The sequence below is a fragment of the Nerophis ophidion genome, linkage group LG15 (genome assembly GCF_033978795.1).
Source record: "Nerophis ophidion isolate RoL-2023_Sa linkage group LG15, RoL_Noph_v1.0, whole genome shotgun sequence".
Taxonomy (NCBI): domain Eukaryota; kingdom Metazoa; phylum Chordata; class Actinopteri; order Syngnathiformes; family Syngnathidae; genus Nerophis; species Nerophis ophidion.
Window position 1 is genome coordinate 7,340,461 of NC_084625.1, and position 23,923 is coordinate 7,364,383.

Below are 23,923 nucleotides of genomic sequence, written 5' to 3' on the forward strand. Positions count from 1 at the left end.
AAAAAGATTCCAATTAGTTAGTTTTTCTCTTCTTTTTTTTTGGTTGAATTTTGAGTTCTAAAGAGTCAAAATTGAAGATGAACTATGTTTCAAAATTTTACGTTCATTATTTTCCTGTTTTCTCCTCTTTTAAACCGTTCAATTAAGTGTTTTTTCATCATTTATTCTGTACAAAAAACCTTCCGTAAAAGGAAAACAAATGTACAATGGAATGACAGACAAAAATACCCTTTTTTAAATATATATATATATATATATATATATATATATATATATATATATAGATTTATTTATTACAGGTAAATTGAGCAAATTGACTATTTCTGGCAATTTATTTAAGTGTGTATCAAACTGGTAGCCCTTCGCATTAATCAGTACCCAAGAAGTAGCTCTTGCTTTCAAAAAGGTTGGTGACCCTTGGTCTAGTGTAGTGGTTCTCAAATGGGGGTACGGGTACCCCTGGGGGTACTTGAAGGTATGCCAAGGGATACGTGATATTTTAAAAACATATTCTGAAAATAGCAACAATTCAAAAATCTTTTATAAATATATTTATTGAATAATACTTCAACAAAATATGAATGTATGTTCATAAACTGTAAAAAAAAACAAAAAAAAAACACAATAATGCAATATTCAATGTTGACAGCGAGATTTTTTTGTGGACATGTTCCATAAATATTGATGCTAAAGATTTATTTTTTTATGAAGAAATGTTTAGAATGAAGTTGATGAATTCAGATGGATCTCTATTACAATCCCCAAAGAGGACACTTTAAGTTGATGATTACTTCTATGTGTAGAAATCTTTATCTATAATTGAATCACTTGTTTATTTTTCAACAAGTTTTAGTTATTTTTATTTCTTTTTTTCCAAATAGTTCAAGAAAGACCACTACAAATGAGCAATATTTTGCACTGTTATACAATTTAATAAATCATAAACTGATGACATAGTGCTGTATTTTACTTCTTTGTCTCTTTTTTTCAACCAAAAATGCTTTGCTCTGATTAGGGGGTAATTAAATTTTTTTTTAAAAATCACGGGGGGTACATCACTGAAAAAAGGTTGAGAACCACTGGTCTAGTGTTTAGTGTTAAATATTTAGTGTTTAGTGTTGAACGCAGCATAAGCGGTGGGAAATGGATGGATGGATGAACTGAACTGAACTAAACTTAACTGTTACTTTCCTTTGCAGTTGAACGCAGCATTAAGTGTCCAGTGTTAATTGCCTAGTGCAGGGGTCGGGAACCTTTTTGGCTGAGAGAGCCATGAAGGCCAAATATTTTAAAAACGTATTTCCATGAGAGCCATATTATATTTTGGTAATACTTTGATATGAGGAACATATTCACCATTAATTAGTTGCTTATTAACATGCAAATTCGTAACATATTGGCTCTTAATTAGTCATTTTTAAGTACTTATTAATGCCTTTTTCTGCATGGCCTTATTTTACAAGCAGTAAGCCATTAACTAAAAGTCTTCCCTTATAACCTCAGAATTATTGCTTATTAGTAACCTTAACCCTTATATGGTCCCCTAGTGTCCTAATAACTCTCAATTAAGTATTTCTTACTTAGAATATGTTCCCCACACTAAAGTGTTACCAATATTTTTTAACACTGAATACAACTAAATGTGCGCATTTTTAAGTTAGACTAACATTTTTAGAGTATAACAAGTCTCTTATTCTTTTTAATAACATTGTTATTCTGAAGCTAACAAATAATAAATGAAATACTTCTTACCATTAATGCGACTTCTTGGATTGATGGAATAAAATGCATGAGAATGTTTTTAATTTTGAACATTATTTTTAACCCTGTGATTACCAGCGGAATCATTTATTACTTATCATGTTAAGCAATGTCAGCTGAGATTTATCTGAGAGCCAGGTGCAGTCATCAAAAGAGCCACATCTGGCTCTAGAGCCGCAGGTTCCCTACCCCTGGCTTAGTGTCTAGTGTTAAGTGTCTAGTGTTTAGTGTTGAACGCAGCATAAGCAGTAGAAATGGATGGATGGATGGATGAACTGAACTTAACTGTTACTTTCCTTTGCAGTTAAACGCAGCATTAAGTGTCTAGTGTTAATTGCCTAGTGTCTAATGTTGAGTGTCTAGTGTTTAGTGTTGAACGCAGCATAAGCGGTGGGAAAATGGATGGATGGATGAACTGAACAGAACTGTTACTTTCCTTTGCAGTTGAACGCAGCATTAAGTGTCTAGTGTTAGTTGCCTAGTGTCTAGTGTTTAGTGTTGAACGCAGCATAAGCGGTGGAAAAATGGATGGATGGATGAACTGAACTGAACTGTTACTTTCCTTTGCAGTTGAACGCAGCATTAAGTGTCTAGTGTTAGTTGCCTAGTGTCTAGTGTTTAGTGTCTAGTGTTTAGTGTTGAACGCAGCATAAGCAGTGGGAAAAAGGATGGATGGATGAAAGGAAGGATGAACAGAACTGAACTGTTACTTTCCTTTGCAGTTGAACGCAGCATTAAGTGTCTAGTGTTAGTTGCCTAGTGTCTAGTGTTTAGTGTTGAACGCAGCATTAAGTGTCTAGTGTTAGTTGCCTAGTGTCTAGTGTTAAGTGTCTAGTGTTTAGTGTTGAACGCAGCATAAGCAGTGGAAAAATGGATGGATGGATGGATGGATGAACTGAACTGAACTGTTACTTTCCTTTGCAGTTGAACGCAGCATTAAGTGTCTAGTGTTAGTTGCCTAGTGTCTAGTGTTAAGTGTCATCATCATCATCAAATCATCATCATCACTTAACACTATCATCATTGATGATGATGATAGTGTTAAGTGTCTAGTGTTTAGTGTTGAACGCAGCATAAGCGGTGGGAAATGGATGGATGGATAAAAGGAAGGATGAACAGAACTGAACTGTTACTTTCCTTTGCAGTTGAACGCAGCATTAAGTGTCGAGTGTTAAATCTGGCCCGCGGTGTAATTTAATTTGGCCCTTGAGGCAATATCAATTTAGCATTAGAGCTGGCCCGCCGGTGTTATACAGCGTCGGTGCCGCCGTAACACCGCTAATACTCATACTTGCCAACCCTCCTAATTTTCCCGGTAGACTCCCGAAGTTCAGTGCCCCTCCCGATAATCTCCCGGGGCAACCATTCTCCCGAATTTCCACCGATTTCCACCTGGACAACTACATTGGGGGCGTGCTTTTAAGGCACTGCCTTTAGCGTTCTCTACAACCTGTCATCACGTCCGCTTTTCCTCCATACTAACAGCGTGTCACATAATATTTGTGGCTTTTACACACACACACACACACACACACACACACACACACACACACACACACACACACACACACACACACACACACACACACAAGTGAATGCAAGCATACTTGGTCAACAGCCATACAGGTCACACTGAGGGTGGCCGTATAAACAACTTTAGCACTGTTACAAATATGCGCCACACTGTGAACCCACACCAAACAAGGAATTACAAACACATTTCGGGTGAACATCCGCACCGTAACACAACAGAACAAATACCCAGAAACCCTTGCAGCACTAACTCTTCTGGGAAACTTCCAGCAAACTGACCAATAATTAACGTTTTATTCATGCATTTTCTCTTGCTACTTCAAGGCTTGAATGTTTGGTTCATTCATTATTGTTATTTTATTTTCAAATGTATTATTATTTTTATTTTAATTTTATTTGATATGCCATTGATATTCTTTTAATTATTATTATTATTATTTGAAACTGGATTTTGCATGTCACTAAAGTTATATAAGCCTTTGCTTGTACAATATTTAATGCAAAACTTGTTTGGGTCCTGATTAAAACGTTCATTTGTTCAACCTTGGCCCGCGGCTTTGTTCCGTTTAAAATGTTGGCCCACTCTGTATTTGAGTTTGACACCCCTGGTCTAGTGTTTAGTGTTGAACGCAGCATAAGCGGTGGGAAATGGATGGATGGATGGATGGATGAGCTGAACTTAACTGTTACTTTCCTTTGCAGTTGAACGCAGCATTAAGTGTCTAGTTTTAATTGCCTAGTGTCTAGTGTTAAGTGTCTAGTGTTTCGTGTTGAATGCAGCATAAGCGGTAGGAAACGGATGGATGGATGAACTGAACTGAACCGTACTTTCCTTTGCAGTTGAACGCAGCATTCGCGGCTCACTGCGGGGGCGTGGCTAGATAAACTTAGTGACCTCGTTTAATTCGATTCCTTTCACTTGGGTGCACCAAAACACGCCATTACGCTGACGGCTTAAATGAACAATGAATAAAGACATACGACTCCGAATTTAAACGATGAATATCATTTTAACATCTTCTGAGCTGCTGTCACCGCGTTCAGGCCTGGTGTTTCTTTTCTCTTTTTTTTTTTTAACCAACGTGATCTTTCATTGGCTGACTGCTTGATAAGCGCGGCCTATCACGTCACTCGGCACTCAGTTGGCCCAATGTCAAGGCCTGTGATTGGTCCAAACGTTTGGCGCCTCTTAGACCTGCGGCAGCGGCCAGTGGGTGGTGAGAAGAGAGCGGGCACCGGGGGTTGTTTTGCCGAATTGAAGACAAATCGGCGGCGTAAACATTTTTTTTTTTCGTGTGTGTAATAACTCAGATAGCGCCGAGCCTGTTGAAGTCAAGTCACGGCACTGCCGGAGTGAAAGGTTTTGTTTTTGTGAGCTAACTACTCGCCAGCTATCGCGCTAACCCCCTGCTAGCTAGCAAGCTAATCGGCAACACAAAGGACGACTTTGCTGGTTTGTGAGCCGGCGCGGTCTCGAATGACGACGGAGCCTCCGACGCAGGCAAGGCGAGCTGTCTGAATGTGCCTCTTGTTTCCCAAGAATATAGAATATCATTGACTCCTGTAATGTCAGGCGACTCTTTTGTTTGGTAACTTATTCACAGCTAAGCTAGCTAAGTCGGGGTGTAAACTTCCAGGCAGCCTTCATTCATGCCGGGGCTGCTTCTTTAGGACTTCACTCAAAGGCCTACTGAAATGAGATTTTCTTAATTAAACGGGGATAGCAGGTCCATTATATGTGTCATACTTGATCATTTGGCAATATTTTTGCTGTAAGGATTTAATAGAGAACATCGACGATAAAGTTCGCAACTTTTGGTGTTGATTAAAAAAAGCGTTGCCTGTACCGGAAGTAGCAGACGAGGTGCGCGTGACGTCACCGGTTGTAGGGCTCCTCACATCCTCACATTGTTTATAATCATGGCCACCAGCAGCAAGTGCAATTCGGACCGAGAAAGCGACGATTTCCCCATTAATTTGAGTGAGGATGAAAGATTTGTGGATGAGGAAAGAGAGTGAAGCACTAAAAAAAAGAGTAGGCGACGGCAGTGTGACTGATTCAGATATTAGACACATTTACTAAGATAATTCTGGAAGATCCCTTTTCTGCGTATCGTGTTAATAGTGTTTTAGTGAGATTATAGTCATACCTGAAAGTCGGAGGGCTGCGGTGAACGCCAGTGTCTCTCAGAGAAGCCAGTGAAGGAGCCAAGATCACAGCTGCCTTTTTGACAGCTACAGGAGGAGGTCGCATAATCCACTCAAGTCTCCGGTAAGAGCCGACTTAATATCACAATTTTCCCATCCAAAATCTTGCTGGTTGACGTAGAGAATCATGTTCGCATGACCGCTCTGTGTTAAAGCTTCACAACAAACAAAGAAACACCCGCTGTGTTTCGGTGCTAAAGGGAGCTGCTATCCACCGCTTTCCACCAACAGCATTATTCTTTATAGTCTCCATTATTAATTAAACAAATTGCAAAAGATTCAGCAACAAAGATTTCCAGAATACTGTGTAATTATGCGATGAAAAGAGACGACTTAGCCGTATGTGGTGCTGGGCTAATATAATATGTCCGCTATAACCTGAGACGTCACAAACACGCTTCATCATACGTGTCATCATTCCGCGACGTTTTCAACAAGAAAGTCCGCGAGAAATTTAAAATTGTAATTTAGTAAATTAAACCAGCCGTTTTGGCATGTGTTGCAATGTTAATATTTCATCATTGATATATAAAGTATCAGACTACGTGGTCGGTAGTAGTGGCTTTCAGTAGGCTTTTAATATCTTGATATTTTTAGGCCTAAGTCAATTGACCAGAACTGTATTTATTAAACAGTTATTAAGCAGTGGCACAAACATTAATGTCATTTCAAAACAGAAAGTGCAAGATTGTCAGAGACATTTTAACACAAGCTATTAGTGCACTTCTGTGCATGATGTCACTAAGATGACATATCAAAACAACACTAAATTAAAGTGCACTTTTTGTACAGAACGCCACTACAGTACTTTAAAACAAATAAAGTGCACTTTTGTGCATGATGTCACACAAGATATTTCAATAAATGTCATAAATATGAGCTGCATAATAGGAAATCAAATTGCTATGTGGGAGGTTACTGCGAACGTTATCTCCTTCTGTAGTTGACAATTTTTTCCGTACGGTGTTGATGGGGAAATGGTGGCCACGGCATTTTGTTGGTGTGGCACCGAATGGAGATTTTGAAATGCGGAGTAAGCATTCTTCATTCTCTAGCAGGTGACTTTTCAAATGATGCTACATATTAGCAGTAATGCTACTTTTTGTAGCAACACTTTTGCCCCACACTTGACATTACAGATGTCTGTTCAACATATTCCCACTTAAAGCCAAACCCCTGCTGTTTTTCTTGGGAATTCTTCCTTCATGTGTTACCAGATTTACACCTTCTTTCTCTCATATTACCCACTCGCACCACAGCTAACGTTAACATGCTGCTACCTCTCTGCTCCGCGAGGGCGTATATGTATGTGACGTGTGTAAGAAGGTGTGCTTGCTGTCTGTGAGAAGCAGAGGCAAGAAGGAGTGGGAAGAGCCTTTAGTGTAATGCCCGCAGCTAAAAACAACTGCTTGAGAACGTATGCTCGAATATCACCGTATAGTCATTTTCTATATCGCACAGAGACAATATATCGCTCAGCCCTAGTTAAAAGGTTCATTAACTAAAACTTACTTACTCAATCCTCTTCGTCCCTTATGGGACATAAGGATTTGACGATCTGCCTCCAACTGGACCTGTCTTGAGCAAAATGCTGTGCCTCGCCCCAGGTTAGGTTTATCTCCTTCAGCTCAGCCGCCACGTGTTCTTGGGCCGGGCTTGCTTCCTTTTCCCAGGTGGAGTCCAACGTAGGGCAATCTTGGGGATGCGGTCTTGGTCCACCCTGAAAACATGCCCAAGCCATTGGAATCGGCGGCATTTGATCTCTAGCACCACACTGTTGCACTTGGCCCCCTTGTATAGCTGTGCATTGGATATTTTCTCAGGCCAGAAGATTTGACAAGAGTTTCCTGAGGCATCCATCATTAACTAAAAGCTTTACTAAAAATAAGTTTTCAAATGTTTCTTAAAAGTGTCAATCAACACAGTCAAGATGACGGAGGGACTGGTGCAAGTTGTTCCAGAGTCTGGGAGCTATAGCCTGGAATACCAGGTCTCCACAGGTTTAAAAACGAGTTTTTGGGATCTTTCGAAGACCCTGGCCTGAAGACCGGAGGCTGCTCCCTGAGGAGTGGGGGCATGCCCAAGTCAGTGATGCACTGAGGGGCCTCACCATGCAACGCACTGAATGTCAGGACTAAAATCTTTAACTAAATGCAGAATTTAACTGGAAGACTGGATAAAACGGGAGTGATATGGGCTGTTCTGGGTGCACTGGTCAAAAGTCTGTCAGCGGCATTTTATACAGTCTGAAGTCTCTTTAGCGTTGACTTGTTGAAGAGAGCGAAAAGAGAATGGCAATAGTCTATGCGAGACAAAATGAACGCGTGAATGATCATTTGAAGATCCAAATTTGACAACAAATTATATTTCTGAGATTATATAAACAGTTTTTGGTCAGTTGATGACAGTGACCCTCCTAAGACAGACTGATCCAACACAAGCCCAAGGTTTATGAGGCTGCTTTTAACAGATGCACCCAGAGCACCAAGGGAGTTCTTGATCAAGGGGATGTTTTTGTCAGTAGCAATTATCAAAGTTTCCGTTTTGTTTGAATTCGTCTGGAGGAAATTTGAGGACAACCAATTTTTAATAGAGGATATGCACTCCAAGAATTCAAATAAAAAGAGAAACTGAATCATTGAAGGAGCGTAACAGTTGAATATTATCTGCGTGGAAAAGACACGACCCAATTAAAGTAGACTTTTCCTACTTAACTATGTAGTTATCGCGAATTGGTGTCATGTCGACAAACCACCTTTCCAGTTACTGCTGTTATCAAAGATCTATTTCCATAGATTAAAATCTGGTGGGCGATGGTGACAAAGAAGCGCTGCTAAATAACTGCAATGAGGAAATGCTGCAAATACCAAACGTCCAAAACTGCAATGAGGAAATGTTCCCAGTCAATTGAACAAAAAGAAAGTTTGCCAGGCGGCCAGATTTGAGGTGTTTGTGATTTCAGCATTTGTTTTGGTTTTGGGTCATTGCTGTGTGTTTGCCCGTCTGTCACCGTATTTTAATGTGAAACTCACTTCCATGTTTAAGTAGATCGTAAACACACAGCTGTTGGAAGTAGTAGTCCTCCTTCCTTCGCTGGCATCGAGCCTCAGTTCCAGACAGGAAGTTGCTTTGTGGACAAAAAGAGTCAACGTGAGTAGATGCTAAGACTGGGTGATATGGCTGGAAACAGTATATAAATACAAAAGCTTTATATCAGTCGATATCGATAATCATTGATATTTTAATGACCTATCGGAAATAAGGACCGGGAGAAAAATATTACATGTAAATATTTTCATTTAAAATGTAACCTTCCTCTGATTATAATCCTCAGGCAGAAAGGAAAGGAAATGTCAACACAACCATGGAAAACACATAATTTGAAACATTTTAACAGTAATTTCTTAAAATGAAGGTACTGAATGAAAAATGCCTTATAAAGTGTAACAAAATAGTGTGAAAATGTAAATAGAAAGCTGAGATGGCTGTTAGCGTGTCACTCCCACTGATCAGTACTTTCTGCGTTGCTCGGTTACCAGAGAACAAGGGCCTTTGTTCATGCAACCAACCTTGCTTCGCAACTTTACTCGTACAATATACAGAACAAGACAAGAGTACCGAAGTACTCTTATTACTTTGGTACTCTTGTCTTGTTCTGTATATTGTACAGTATTTTGTATTTCTACAGTGTTTTGTATATTGTACAGGATTGCTTGTTATTTTTATTGGATAGAAGTCTGTTTATTTTAATTGTTAGTATTTCCTTTATTACCTCGTGTTATTTATTTTAGCCCATATTTGTTCCCACAACCGCACCTTAAGTTGGAGTCTTTAATCTCGTTATATGCAAATATAATGACAATAAAGTCTATTCTATTCAATTCTAACTTCAAATTTCATCCAAGAAAGAAGGAAAAAAAATTGTCCGTTTTATAAAACGCATTTTTAAAATTAATGTCGATTTAAATATTGATATCTTTAGTCGGCCAGCCTTAGTAGATGCTGTCAACGCTGACTTCGAGGTGATCAGATTTGAAGTAGAAGAGGCTGCATTATTAGCTGGTTAACAAAAGCGGGGATGTTCGTTGCCACCATGATGATGTGTGTGTGCAGGTCCATCATGGTGCTGACTGGGAAGCGTTCAGAGAAAGGTCCGGGGCGCTGGAAGAGGAGAGTCAAGTCTGAGTACATGAGGCTGCGCCAGCTCAAGCGTTTCAGGCGGGCCGACGAAGTCAAGGTTCGTTGATCTTTATGGAATAGAATTAAACGCAATGGGGCGCGATGTGATTTGACTCTTTTCTGATGGTATTGTGAGTTGACCGTTTTCCTTCAGGGATTATGTAAATCAAAGTTGTTGCCGGCGCATGAGCCAATGACGTCCATTTGTTCCAGAGCATGTTCAACACCAACCGCCAGAAAATCCTGGAGCGCACCGACATCTTGAACCAGGAGTGGAAGACCCGCCGCATCCAGCCGGTCCACATCATGACGTCTGTGAGCTCGCTCAGAGGCACGCGGGAGGTCAGCGGGTTAACATTGAGCTCGGCCTGCGCTCGTTTTGTTCGTTTTTGTTTTCCAAGTTGCGCTCTCTTTGCAGTGCACAGTGGACAGCGGCTTCTCCGAGTTCCCGCGTCAAGTCATCCCCCTGAAGACCCTGAACGCAGTGGCCTCCATCCCTGTCATGTACTCCTGGTCGCCGCTGCAGCAGAACTTCATGGTCAGTGAAACACAATCTTAAGTACCATCTTTAAATCTTTAACAATTTTTTTTTTTTCTCAGGTAGAAGATGAGACGGTGCTCTATAACATTCCATACATGGGAGACGAGATCCTGGACCAGGATGGCACCTTCATTGAAGAGCTCATTAAGAACTACGATGGCAAAGTCCACGGAGACAGAGGTGGGCTCAGATGTGTCGTCCAGAATCTAGCCTTGATGCTGTTTAAAAAATGTTTTCGTAAGCCCGACTGAAAACATGCTGTTTTGTGTATTTAGTTTTAATGCCATTGAGCTGTTTGTCCACACTTGAGTGTCACTAAAACATTGTGCACTTGAGAAAATATGTTAGCCTAGCTATTTTAGCTACATGCTAACATTTTAATAGCAACATCCTGCTAGGTTAAAATATCAAACTTACAGCTCCCAAGTTTTGATGAGTTATGGCTTTATTTTAAGATGTGTAGCAAAACATGACAACTTCTTCTCTGAAAAGTGGCGCAAACTAGTGAGGGAGATGGTAGACCTCCAGCCAAAAGTATTTGTTGCTATTTTAGGTCAAATGTTGATTGCAGAAACATGTCAGCTGGCATGATTATGTGTGTCAAACATTTTGATTTAGACTTAGGTAGAGTTGTACGGTGTACCGGTAATAGTATAGTATCGTGATAGTAATGAATCAAAAACGGTACTATACTATGTTTGAAAAGAACCGGTTCGCCATATTTTTATTATTTTTACAGGCATGATGGCGCGTTGTCGTCACGTCATAACAGTGCTGGTTTTACAAGTGGAGGAGCGTGTTCATTAATGCACAGGAAAATTCACCTGGACAGTGTGGCAGTTTTTTAAAATGTTTTTTAAACGGACCGTAGTCAGACCAAGGCGCTTGTAATCAATAATACCACACCACCTTAGCTGCCTTCACCATAACTTCCTCGCAAAAAAGCTGTAGAAAGTATTTTTCCTTAGGTTTTTCAATGTTTCCATTTTCACATTTGCACCATTTTGATACACTTTGAGGCATTCATGTATTCCTTATTTTTGCTCCTTAACCTTGAGAGGTTATTAAGTGTTTAATGTGATTTTAAAATGTTTACATTCTTTTCCATGCTTGTGTTGGACATTTCCTTTCCTTTCTGCCCTGATCGCTGAGGGAATTATAGTCAGGAAGGTAAAATTTGAAATAAATGTGTACATTTTATATTTTTCTTATGTAAAGTGCTTTGAGTCACTAGAGAAAAGCATTATATAAATGTAATTAATTTTACAATTCACTTCCTGTTCCTTATTTTCCATAGGTCATAACAAATATCAATAACTGTATCAGCCGATATAAAACTTCTATATTGTGATAGTTTTGAGCCCTAATTTATAATAAATGCCAATTTGCAATTCAAAATCTGTGATACACAGAGACTGTAGTAAGTGAACCGCCAAGTAGTGTGGGGGAAAATTTACTATAGTTTTCTTTGTGTATGAAAATAAATTGTTTGAATGATTTGCAATGTCTGCAGAATTTGTTACAAAAAAGTGACAAATAAGGGCTGGCATAAATTAAAAATGAAAAGGTATAACAAAAGTGCAAAACTTTGCTTACAGAATGCGGCTTCATCAACGACGAGATCTTCGTGGAGTTGGTGAGCTCGCTGGCGCAGTACAGCGACAACGAGGACGAGGAGGAAGAAGAGCCCGACTTCAAGATGGAGATGTGCGATGGCAAGGAGCACCTGGAGGACGCACACCACATCAACGAGAGTGAGGACGCCACACCAGCACCACTTCACCACTACAACCTAATATAATGTGTGTCTGTTCCAGACCATACAAACGATTGCAGCAGGAGGTTTCCCTCTGACAAGATCTTTGAAGCCATCTCAGCCATGTTCCCCGACAAAGGTTCTACTGAAGAGCTGAAAGAGAAGTATGTGTCTCCTCCAGCTGACCTGCAACCCTCAGTTAGCGTCCATCTTGCCGTTCTCACGTGTGTCTGTGTCTCAGGTACAAGGAGCTGACACAGCAGCAGCTTCCTGGCGCCTTGCCTCCAGAGTGCACGCCCAACATCGACGGGCCCAACGCTCGCTCCGTGCAGCGCGAGCAGAGCCTGCACTCCTTCCACACGCTCTTCTGCAGGCGTTGCTTCAAATACGACTGCTTCCTGCATCGTGAGTGTGAGGCCACATCACCGCCGCGCTTCCGTTGCAAATTGTCCGGTCTCACCCCGTGTTTACCCGCAGCTTTCCACGCCACTCCCAACACGTACAAGCGTAAGAACCTGGAAAACCTGGTGGACAGCAAGCCTTGTGGCGAGGACTGCTACATGTACCTGCTGCAGGTCAGCCGCTTGTCTTCCTCACTCACTCTCTGACAGCCAAGTTGACACGCGTGTCGTCTCAGGAGGGGATGGCGAGTGAGTATCCTGCGGGGGGAGCCGGCGAGCGTGCCAAGACGCCCTCCAAGCGTACGACGGGGCGGCGCCGTGGACGACTTCCTAACAGCAACAGCCGCCCCGGCACACCCACTGTTTCCTCAGAGGCGAAGGACACGGACAGCGAGCGAGAAGGCAGCAAAGATGACGAGGAAGACAAGAAGGACGACAACAGCAGCAGCTCAGGTGACATCATTAGAGTCCATCAGGGGTGTCCAAACTTGGGCTGCATACCGAAAAGTCAAAGTGTACTGGGGCCATTTTGATATTATTTTATTTACTTTAAAAACATGCCAAAAACAGACATTACTTAAGGACATGATTACATCAGAGGTCTCAAACTCAAGGCGTGGATTTAAGCCTGGAAATAATGTGCGGCATTAAAGCACTTTATTTTTCTTACTAAGCATACTCGTTCTTTCAATTTTGACGGAAAATTTGCATGTACTGCTTACTAGGGCTGCGAATCTTTGGGTGTCCCACTATTCGATTCAATATCGATTCTTGGGGTCGCAATTCGATAACATATCGATTTTTTCCGATTCAAATCTATTCTCGATTCAAAAACGATACTTTTCCGATTCAAAACGATTCTGTGTTCATTCAATACATAGGATTTCAGCAGGATCTACCCCAGTCTGCTGACATGCTAGCAGAGTAGTAGATTTTTATAAAAAAGGCTTTTATAATTGTAAAGGACAATGTTTTATCAACCGATTGCAATAATGTAAATATGTTTTAACTATTAAACGAACCAAAAATATGACTTATTTTATCTTTGTGAAAACATTGGACACAGTGTGTTGTCAAGCTTATGAGATGCGATTCAAGTGTAAGCCACTGTGACACTATTCTTTTATTTTTATTTTTATAAATGTAATGATAATGTAAATGAGGGATTTTTAATCACTGCTATGCTGAAATTATAACTAATATTGATACTGTTGTTGATATTAATTTTTGTTTCACTACTTTCGGTTTCTGTGTCGTGTTTGTGTCTCCTCTCAATTGCTCTGTTTATTGCAGTTCTGAGTGTTGCTGGGTCAGGTTTGGTTTTGGAATTGGATTGCATTTTTAAGGTATGGCTGTGTAGTGTTTTTTTGGATTGAGAATCCAAAAAAACGATGAGAATGAGAATCGATTCTGAATCGCACAACGTATTCGATTCGTATTCGAATGTTTTTTTTCCCACACCCCTACTGCTTACCATTGAATGTCTTTTAAACTTGAGAATAATCTGACCACGCAAAAACAATTGCACTAAAACAGGCGTGTCCAAAGTGCCGCTCGTAGCTGCAGTTTTGTTGGACAAAAAAACATTAGGAATGTAATGAGGAAAAAAAGCAGACATTTGGACACTCGGTTCAAATTTTTCCCACAAAGAGTCATATACTGATATTAAAATTTTTCACTTGACACATAGCTGATAGTAAGTTTTGATATAAAATGTCTTTTTCTAGCATCTTACATAATAAATAAAAATATCAACATGTCCTCCCCACTCATCACAAAGCGTCTTTTTGCTCTTTTTCTTCCATTTTTAATGCTTTTTTCCCCACGACACATTGCGGGCCAATACAACTGGAGTTTTGGGCCACACTTTAGACACCTGTGCATTCACTATGTTGTGCTCCTATAATGGCTCCTATCTCCTGCAGAAGGAAACTCGCGCTGTCAGACGCCCGTCAAGATGAAACTTACCGCCGAGACGCTGGAGTGGAGCGGCGCCGAGGCCTCGCTGTTCCGCGTCCTCATCGGCACATATTACGACAACTACTGCGCCATCGCGCGCCTCATCAGCACCAAGAGCTGCCGACAGGTGAGCGCCCAGCTTCACGCGGCATGAATGTTTGCAGGGTGGTCACACTTCTCCACACGGCACAGGTGTACGAGTTCCGGGTAAAAGAGTCCAGCATCATCGCCCGCGCCCCGGCCGAAGACGAGGACACGCCCCCCAGAAAGAAGAAGAGGAAGCACCGGCTGTGGGCCACTCACTGCAGGAAGATCCAGCTGAAGAAAGGTCAGCGGTCACATGACACGCCCTCACCACTGACGCATCACATGCTGTCTGTCTGACCGCACCCCTTCCAGACGGCTCGTCCAATCACGTTTACAACTACCAGCCGTGTGACCACCCGCGCCAACCCTGCGACTCGTCGTGCCCGTGTGTCACCGCTCAGAACTTTTGCGAGAAGTTCTGCCAGTGCAGCTCAGAGTGTAAGCGCCACACCCCTTTCCCCGGCTCTTACAGCGCTCACGCCTTTTGTCCTCGGGCCGCCCGCAGGTCAGAACCGCTTCCCAGGCTGCCGCTGCAAAGCTCAGTGCAACACCAAGCAGTGTCCGTGCTACTTGGCCGTGAGGGAGTGCGACCCTGACCTCTGCCTCACGTGCGGCGCCGCCGAGCACTGGGACAGCAAGAACGTCTCCTGCAAGAACTGCTCCATCCAGAGGGGCGCCAAAAAGGTGACGCCCACACTCAATCAGGGGTCCAAACTTTTTCCACTCAAGAAACTAAAGCATGCAGGGGCCAGTTTGATCATTTTCTATTTTAAAACAATACAATATTTACCGTATTTCCTTAAATTGCCTGCCGGGTATATATTATCCGCATGCCTCGTTTTACCGCCGGGTCAAACTCGTTTCGCAAAATAATTAGCGCGTGCTTAGAATTACTGCCGGGTCAAACTTGTTTAGCAAAATAATTAGCGCATGCCTCGGTTTACCACCAGGTCGAACTCGTTTCGCAGAATAATTAGCATATGCCTCGTTTTACCGCCGGGTCAAACTCGTCAGGTCACGAGTGACACATGACATTGACAACAACAGTTTTCTAAACCGGACTTTCAATCGAAGCAGGAGGTAATAAGGAAGATCTCCATCGAGACAGAGAGACTTTTAAAACTGAAGAAAGATAAGGAAGACTTCTATAAAGAAGTTATCGATGCTTTTGTTCAGAAGGAGCGGTGCATGGACTTCATTTATACGTAAAGGTAAGACCATAACGTTTTTTTTTTATTAAATGTGCTTTTCATGACTGTATCCTTACATCACACTCAAATTTATAAGCGCATGCCTAAATTTACCGCAGGCTTTTGGGTAAGCGCTGGAGTGAGAAGAGCTTTTAAATGAATTAGCGCCCCGGCGCTAATTCAAGGAAATACGGTACTTTAACTTTAGGGCTCTCCTTAAGTTTGGGAAATATTAAAAAGGACCTGTTATAAAAGTTTTTTATGTAGAACAATCAACTTCAGATCTATTGATATAAGGTTTTATTTCATATATATAAAAAATGTTAAATGCCCATTTTATCGTAGAAAACCCTGTTTTTTATGGTAAAAGCACCAAATATGCAATATTTCCCCCCCAAAATTCAAAGTTAAATATTTGATGTGAAGTAACTGGAGCTTTTACTAGGTCAATCATTCACATTGATTTTGATTCTTTAGTATTTTCTTGAATCTTTAGTATTTTTTTGAGCAATAAGTTACAAAAAAAAAAAAAAATCACACAAAAGGTTTTGAAGATCCAAAATTGCTCCACTCATGAGTAATAAGTCATATATGATTATTTTTTTAACTTTTAATGCTTGAATATCTACATCAGATCTGTCCGTCAGTTTAATAGTTTTACTATACATTTATATATAAAATAACCTTAGTTTCGATATGGCCAAAACAAAAAATACAAAAAAATCTTACCCAAAAAATATTTCAAAGTGTACTTTTTGATGTGAAGTAATTGAAGCCATTACTAGGTCAATCTTTCACAAGATTGATTTTTGTTATATATATATATATACATATATTTTTTTTTAGCAATGACAGGTCTAAAAACATTTTTAAAAAGCGCACAAAATATGAATTGTATATCTTGTAGAAAACCTTTGCTTTTATGACAAAATATGCCTTTTTTCCCCTAAAATAGTCAAATGAGATATCTGATGGGAATTAATTGGAGCCTTAAGTCATAATTCATAACATTAATTTTGATTAATTATTTTTTTGAGCAATGACGGGTTTAAACAAAAATTTAAAAAGGGTTCAAAACATGAATTGCATTTCTTGTAGAAAATCTTTGCTTTTATGACAGATTATGCCTTTTTTTTCCCTAAAAATATTTAAGTGAGATATCTGATGTGAAGTAATTGGAGCCTTAAGTCATAATGTTGTGACTTATGGGTTGTATAGTTCGTGTGTGATGATCATTCATAATATGCATGCTAGATTTAATAGCTGATAAATTAATCTATTATTCACAGCTAAAACGAGTTAAAAGTGAATTTTTATTGATTTATGCATGTATTTGATATTGATTATTTGAGAAACACTTACACTGGATTGATTTGTTTTCTATTTTATAGCCTAACAAAGGGTTAACTAAAATACTGCATGTTCCACAATGCATTGCGGCCAACCGGATGTATTAAAAGAAGCGGGAGCAGCTGCATTGTGGTTGATGAGATTAAGCTTTAAGAGCCTACGGGTGATGAATGAATGACAGATAACAAGATATAAGGATTGTTTTGTACCGTTTGTATCCCCATTTTTTTCTTATATGAATTAAAACTTTAATACACATTTCGACATCCTGTTCAATACTTTGATCGCAGTTAATCTACACCTAATTCATAACATTAATTTAAATTTATTATTTTTCTATTTGTTTTGTCGTTACAGTACCCAATTTTATTTCATTTTTAATGTTTATTTTAATAATTGTATTTGTAGAATGTGGCACAAGCCGTTAAAAAATGATCTGCGTACTTTGGACACCCTCATACTAAATCACCTTTAACCGCTGTTAGCTTACTGACTCCGCCCTCTTTCTCCTCCTCAGCACCTGCTGCTCGCTCCGTCCGACGTGGCGGGCTGGGGCATCTTCATCAAGGAGCCGGTCCAGAAGAACGAGTTCATCTCTGAATACTGTGGCGAGGTAGGACGGCACGCAGGAAGTAGACTATAACGTGCAAATGCTAACGCGCCTTCGTCACCGCCAGATCATCTCTCAGGATGAGGCGGACCGCAGAGGCAAAGTGTACGACAAGTACATGTGCAGCTTCCTCTTCAACCTTAACAACGGTATGCAGTCACATGACGCCGTCTTCCCCGCAGCCTTCCAGCTGACATGGTCTCCCACTTTCCTCCCTCAGACTTCGTGGTGGACGCCACGCGTAAAGGCAACAAGATCCGCTTCGCCAACCACTCGGTCAACCCCAACTGCTACGCCAAAGGTAAGAAGACGCTCACCGGCGACAACGTGCTGACTACCGCTTCTGTCCGTCCGTCCGCAGTGATGATGGTGAACGGCGACCACCGCATTGGCATCTTCGCCAAGAGAGCCATCCAGACGGGGGAGGAGCTGTTCTTTGACTACAGGTAACACACCTTGGTCACGTGACCACACGTGCCAAGGACAAAACAGGTTTTAGTTCCAGGCCCTGAAAGCCAGAAGGAGTGTTCATTAATGAAATCTGCCTTTTTAAACGTTCATCTTCACACCAAAAATATCACTTCCACCTTTTAATGTACTCGCTGTTCCTCTCGCCTAAACACCTCACTGAATGGTAGCAAGGGCAGCCAAAACAAGCTCACGAGTTAGCATCATCTAACTCAGTGTTTTTCAACCATGAGTTAGTCTGGTGTGCCGTGCGAGATGATCTCATTTCATTTGGGTTAAAACTTTTTTTTTGCAAACCAGTAGTTATAGTCTGCAAATGATGTGTTGTTGTTGTTGAGTGTCGGTGCTGTCTAGAGCTCAGCAGAGTAACCGTGTAATACTCTTTCCATATCAGTAGGTGGCAGCCGGTAGCTAATTGCTTTGTAGATGTCGGAAACAGCGGGAGGCAGCGTTCAGGTAAAAAGGTATCTAATGCTAAAACTAAAAATAAACAAAAGGTGAGCGCCCCTAAGAAAAGGCATTGAAGCTTAGGGGAGGCTATGCAGAACCAAACTAAAACTTAACTGGCTACAAATTAAACAAAAACAGAATGCTGGACGACAGCAAAGACTTACTGTGGAGCAAATACGGCGTCCACAAAGTACATCCGAACATGCCAACTGTCTCCACAAAGAAGGATAAAAACAACTGGAATATTCTTGACTGCTGAAACAAAGTAAATGCGGGAAATATCGCTCAAAGGAAGACATGAAACTGCTACGGGAAAATACCAAAAAAAGAGCAATAGCCACCAAAATGGGAAAACAAGACAAGAAATATAACACTACGGACAGGAAAACAGCAAAAAGCTAAATTAGTCAGGGCTTGATGTGATAGGTCATGACAGTACACCTACTTTGAGACAAGAACTATACTGATGCATGCTTGGTTATGGTTTAAAGTCATAGCCAACTATTGCAACTACTATTTTTTACAGTCAACTGAGTTTAATTTTTTATGATTTCTGCTGGTGGTGTGCCTCCGCATTTTTTAAACGCAAAAATTGTACCTTGGATCAAAAAAGGTTGAACAACACTGATCTGACTAGATTACTTGTTGTCACCGCCGATCGCTCTCCCTTCCACAAAGCTGATGGCCGTGTACTTTGCTGCTCATCTTGTTGGGATGTTTACAATCAGAACATTCTTAGTTCCCAACCAGTTGTGGTTGTAGAATATTTTTTGATAAGGAAGGTATACTTTTGATGTAAACAGGAAGTATATTACCTTAGCGGGTGTGGCTACAGCAGGCGAGCTACTGACCAAGTGGAGGGGATCTACCTCATTTATATTTATTTATTTATGAAAGAGACATTTTTGTTAAGTTAAAAGGTGTTTAATAGAGGTGTAACGTTATACAAAGATTTGGGTTCGGTACGTACCTCGGTTCAGAGGTCACGGTTCGGTTCATTTTCGGTACAGTAAGAAAATAACAAAATATAAATTTTTTGGGTTATTTATTTAACAAATTTGCTAAATCTTCCACCAAAAGTAATTTTCTTAGTGGAATATTTGATTTGAAGTAATCGGAATCTTGGATAGGTAAATAATTCATAACATTTATTTTGATTCAATATCATGTTTTGAGCAATGACAGTTTGAAAGAAAAAAAAAACAGATTTACTTTATTAGTCAATGTTGCATCTTTTTCAAAAATTACATTTAGCCTTTAAGCTTTTTTATTTCACTTTTGTTTATGTTTTTGTTTATCCAAATAGTATTTTTAGAATGTGCCATTGGCCTTTAAAACATTAGCTGTGGGCCACAAATGGCCTCCGGGGCACACTTTTAACACCCCTGCTATAGATAATGAAAAATAAAATCTGAAAGATCTATGGGTAAAAAGCAGAGCCTGGCGACCAATGCGCATTTATCATAACTCTCTCGGTCTCTGTCTCTGCCTCTCCCTCATGAATGCTGCTGCAAACACAATATTTTGTTTTGTTTTTAAGCCCTTCTTAACCCTGAACGTACATTGAAAATACACGCATCTCTAACTTAAAAAGCCAGACATTTGAGGCATTTAAGAAACTCCACCCTGACAGCCCCGCAAAAGAGGACATGTTTGTCCGGTGAAAAGAGGAGGTATGGTCAGTCTATCCTAGCCTGGTCGCTGCTAGCATGCCGTGTGAAACTTAGTAGATTGCACAGTACAGTACATATTCCGTACAATTGACCACTAAATGGTAACACCCCAATAATGTGTTCAACTTGTTTAAGTCCACGTAAATCAATTCATGGTGCCTCGGTGTGCATTGTTTACACAACGTGTGGTGTGCTACTTAATATGTCCGTGTGGAACTCATTCGTGACACCTCCGAACTGAACCGAAACCCCCGTACCGAAACGGTTCAATACAAATACAAGTACCGTTACACCCCTAGTGTTAAATAATACAAACATTTTTAACACATATAGATTTCTTTCTTTTACAAAGAGGAGAATATAAATTGGTGTGTGACCTGATTGTGATGACTTGCATGGATTAGAATCAGACAGCAGTGATGAAAACGTCCACATTTTCAAATGGAGGAGAAATAAAGTCCTTCTTTCTGTCCACTACCACATGGAAGTGCTTGCTGTTTAGCATCTTATTTGTCCATACTATTTTTATACACTTTAAAATAAATACATTAGCGGCAAACTCCTTTGCTTGCGAGCTTGTGCACTCTCGCTTTCTGAGACTCTTATTTTGTTGGCGCAGGCAGGATGAAGCAGCGCTTTTATTATGAAGGTAGGAACTATGCGGTCGGTCTCCAGAGTACGGCACGAGAGTCTGTTGAAATAAAAAGTGTTTTTCGCCTCCCTGTCGGTCATTTTTTCCTAATAATGGTCTGACAGAAGCCAGCATCGTCTCACAAGACCCTCAAGTGTCGTGAATGTCAATCAAGCGACTTCTTGGTGAAGATTGATCGCTAATTTTTAGAGGTCTGTTTTTCTATGCCTGGCTGGTGATGGACGTAATGGACACACCTGGGTTGCAGGATAGAGTTGCCAAATAGGAAATATTCTCTGACTTCTTTCTGGACATGACATTTTCATTGTTTATGTCAGTACAATTCTGTGGTACATGACGTGTGTCAAATCGTTAGTGCAGAAATATAAGTTTCATGATTTTCTTCTGGGTTTTGAATGGCTGCACTTCTTGCCAATAGAAATGTTACTTTTATTCTTAAAGGGTGCTCAAAAAATAAAAATAAACCAACACAATCTATATAAATCTGGGAGAGATTTTTGGCTCCAAGCGGAATTTTATCCCACACTAAAAGTAGCACAAAAATAGTTTTCTATCATTTTAAGAAGCTAGCCAAAGCCCGCCTGTTTCTCTCATGCCAACACAGATGTGCTAATGCTTGTTTTAATTTCCTGTGGTTGAAACTACTGTAATGCTCTCTGGATTTCCCAAAAAGAAGTCTACAATGTTACAAAAGTCAGAGGGCTGGAGCACATTACACCAGTTTTAAAATTGCTCCATTGGCTTCCCGTCCGATTCAGTGCCCATTTCAAGTTGTAGTATTAGTTTTTGAATGTCTTTGCACCGTCTTACATACCTGACCTGCTTTTACCTTATCAACCCTCGCCGATTCTCTGGCACTCAACTTTTATCTTTACCAAAAAGCAGAAGAAAGAGCCACGGTGAGGTGGCTTTCAGTGACTATGACCCCCACTTGTGGAACGGCCTGCAAAGGCTCTTGATGTTATTAAAAAAAGGTTCAAGATACCTCTTTGATCACGCTTTTTACTTATATATGACTCTTTGTCATATATAATTTTTTGGGGTGGTTTTTTTTTGTATTTTATTTATTGCAATTTTTAATACTATTCTCTCAATGTTGTGTTTACTAACGTGTTAATGTTTTTTATTTTTCTATGCTTCATACTATTTTTATTTTTTTTAGATGGTATTAGTTTGTTATTTAAAGGCGTTGTTCTTCCTCAAATGTCAATAGTCATGTTTTCTTCTCTTCTTGCCTGTGTTTGAAAAGTGCTATGTGAATAAAGGTGGGTCTGATTTACTCACCACTTCATGTTCATGTGCCAGGTACAGTCAGGCGGACGCTCTCAAGTACGTTGGCATCGAGCGGGAGGCGGAGATGGCTTGATGTCTACTTCACCTGTGATGGAGCCTTACACACACACACACACTTCAGGAGAACAAGACATGTTAGCAACATTTCAGGAACAATCTTTTAGTCTTCTGGAGTGTCTTTTCAGCAAGTTTTGGTCTGAGCCCAAAGAACAAGAGTATTTTTTTTTTTTTTTTTGCTGTGAGATAAATCATCTCGATTCAACTTCAGGGACCAAATTCACCAGCAGCAGGCTTCTTTTTTTAAAACTGACAACTTGTTCACAGGCTGGCTTGTTTCTAGAAAACTATCTGTACTTTGGAAACCATTAACCAACTAGCCACAAACTTTTTTTTTTCCTTGTGGTGCTGAAGACTTTCTGAAACTCAGCCATGTTTAATATTCATCTGCTGTCTTCTTGTCGAAAGGCAAAACGTTTGCAACTATAAAAGGATTTGATTGACAAAGCTGGCTGTGCCTTCAATCAAATGTCTATCACCTCCAGCAAGGACTTGTTTGGCCACCAGGGGTGCTAAAGTTGATATTGTGGCGAGATGACACACCTTTGAAGCATGCTCACCTCGACTTTTGATGTGATTTCCTGCTGTAACATAAAAGCATCCAGTATCTGATTGTTGACGTGCAGCGTGCCACCTGCAGGTTTGATCACATTCCTGAGGAGTGACGTCACAAGCAGCTGCCAGTGGCGCTTGTGTAACAGATCATGTTTACAAAGAAAAAGGTGCTGATTTTGCTCAGCGATTGGCTGACGACAAGGCAAGGAGAGCCAATCAGCAGCAAGCACTCAGGCTCCACTTAGGACTTTTTTAATTCTGCAAAAAAAAAAAAAAAAGATACATTTCCCACTTTAGTGGAAGGTGCTGACTTGTTAGTCACAGGGATTTTCTTTCAATAAATTCTACAAAACGTCTTTAGTGTCTTATTTTTGTGTTCTATTACATATGTATTGCTTAAAGGCCTACTGAAATGAGATTTTCTTATTTAAACGGGGATAGCAGGTCCATTCTATGTGTCATACTTGATCATTTCGCGATATTGCCATATTTTTGCTGAAAGGATTTAGTAGAGAACATCGATGATAAAGTTTGCAACTTTTGGTCGCTAATAAAGCCTTGCCTGTACCGGAAGTAGCAGACAATGTGCATGTGACGTCACGAGTTGTAGAGCGCCTCGCATCGGCACATTGTTTACAATCATGGCCACCAGCAGCGCGAGCGATTCTGACCGAGAAAGCGACAATTTTCCCATTAATTGGAGCAAGGATGAGAGACTCGTGGATGAGGAAAGTGAGAGTGAAGGACTAGAAGATAAACCAAAAAAGACAGAACAGTGGGAGCGATTCAGATGTTTAATAGACACATTTACTAGGATAATTCTGGAAAATCCCTTATCTGCTCATTGTGTTACTAGTGTTTTAGTGAGATTATAAAGTCATACCTGAAAGTTGGAGGGGTGTGTGACCGCCAGTGTCTGAGGGAAGCCATGGAGGAGCCAAGAAAGTCGCAGCTGCCTCTTTGACAGCTGCAGGAAGAACGACACAAGCTCCACTCATGTTTACGGTAAGAGCCGACTTATTACCACAATTTTCTCACCAAAACCTGCCGGTTGACATGTGGTAGAGAACCATGTTCGCTTGACCGCTCTGTTCCATATTAAAGCTTCACAACAAACAAAGAAACACCGGCTGTGTTTGTGTTGCTACAGCCGGCCGCAATACACTGCTTTCCATCAAGGGAATTCTTCTTTGTAGTTTC

General features: G+C 40.5%; 1 protein-coding gene across 2 annotated transcripts; it reads left to right on the plus strand.

Annotated features, from left to right (window-relative positions):
• Positions 1–4,474: 4,474 nt before the first annotated feature.
• LOC133569180 (histone-lysine N-methyltransferase EZH2) lies at positions 4,475–23,079 on the plus strand. 2 transcript variants are annotated; one of them, XM_061921379.1, is made up of 19 exons: positions 4,475–4,800; positions 9,616–9,739; positions 9,895–10,023; positions 10,100–10,219; positions 10,282–10,402; positions 11,821–11,976; positions 12,040–12,142; positions 12,220–12,389; positions 12,456–12,553; positions 12,616–12,832; positions 14,305–14,465; positions 14,531–14,666; positions 14,738–14,863; positions 14,931–15,109; positions 17,483–17,578; positions 17,643–17,724; positions 17,796–17,876; positions 17,937–18,021; positions 22,124–23,079. In XM_061921379.1, the coding sequence occupies exons 1-19, from the start codon at positions 4,772–4,774 to the stop codon at positions 22,182–22,184; spliced, it is 2,274 nt and encodes a 757-aa protein (XP_061777363.1). In that variant the 5' UTR covers positions 4,475–4,771; the 3' UTR covers positions 22,185–23,079. The 2 variants fall into 2 exon arrangements, with proteins under 2 accessions (XP_061777363.1, XP_061777364.1); XM_061921380.1 differs by having other exon boundaries at positions 12,220–12,383.
• Positions 23,080–23,923: the final 844 nt, after the last annotated feature.

Excerpts from the sequence above, each read along its gene's own strand:
- LOC133569180 (XM_061921379.1), top strand. The coding sequence starts at position 4,772 with ATGACGACGGAGCCTCCGACGCAGGCAAG. Across the intron at positions 12,143-12,219 it reads ACTGAAGAGCTGAAAGAGAA|GTACAAGGAGCTGACACAGC; the intron begins GTATGTGTCTCC and ends TCTGTGTCTCAG. Across the intron at positions 14,864-14,930 it reads CTGCCAGTGCAGCTCAGAGT|GTCAGAACCGCTTCCCAGGC; the intron begins GTAAGCGCCACA and ends GGCCGCCCGCAG.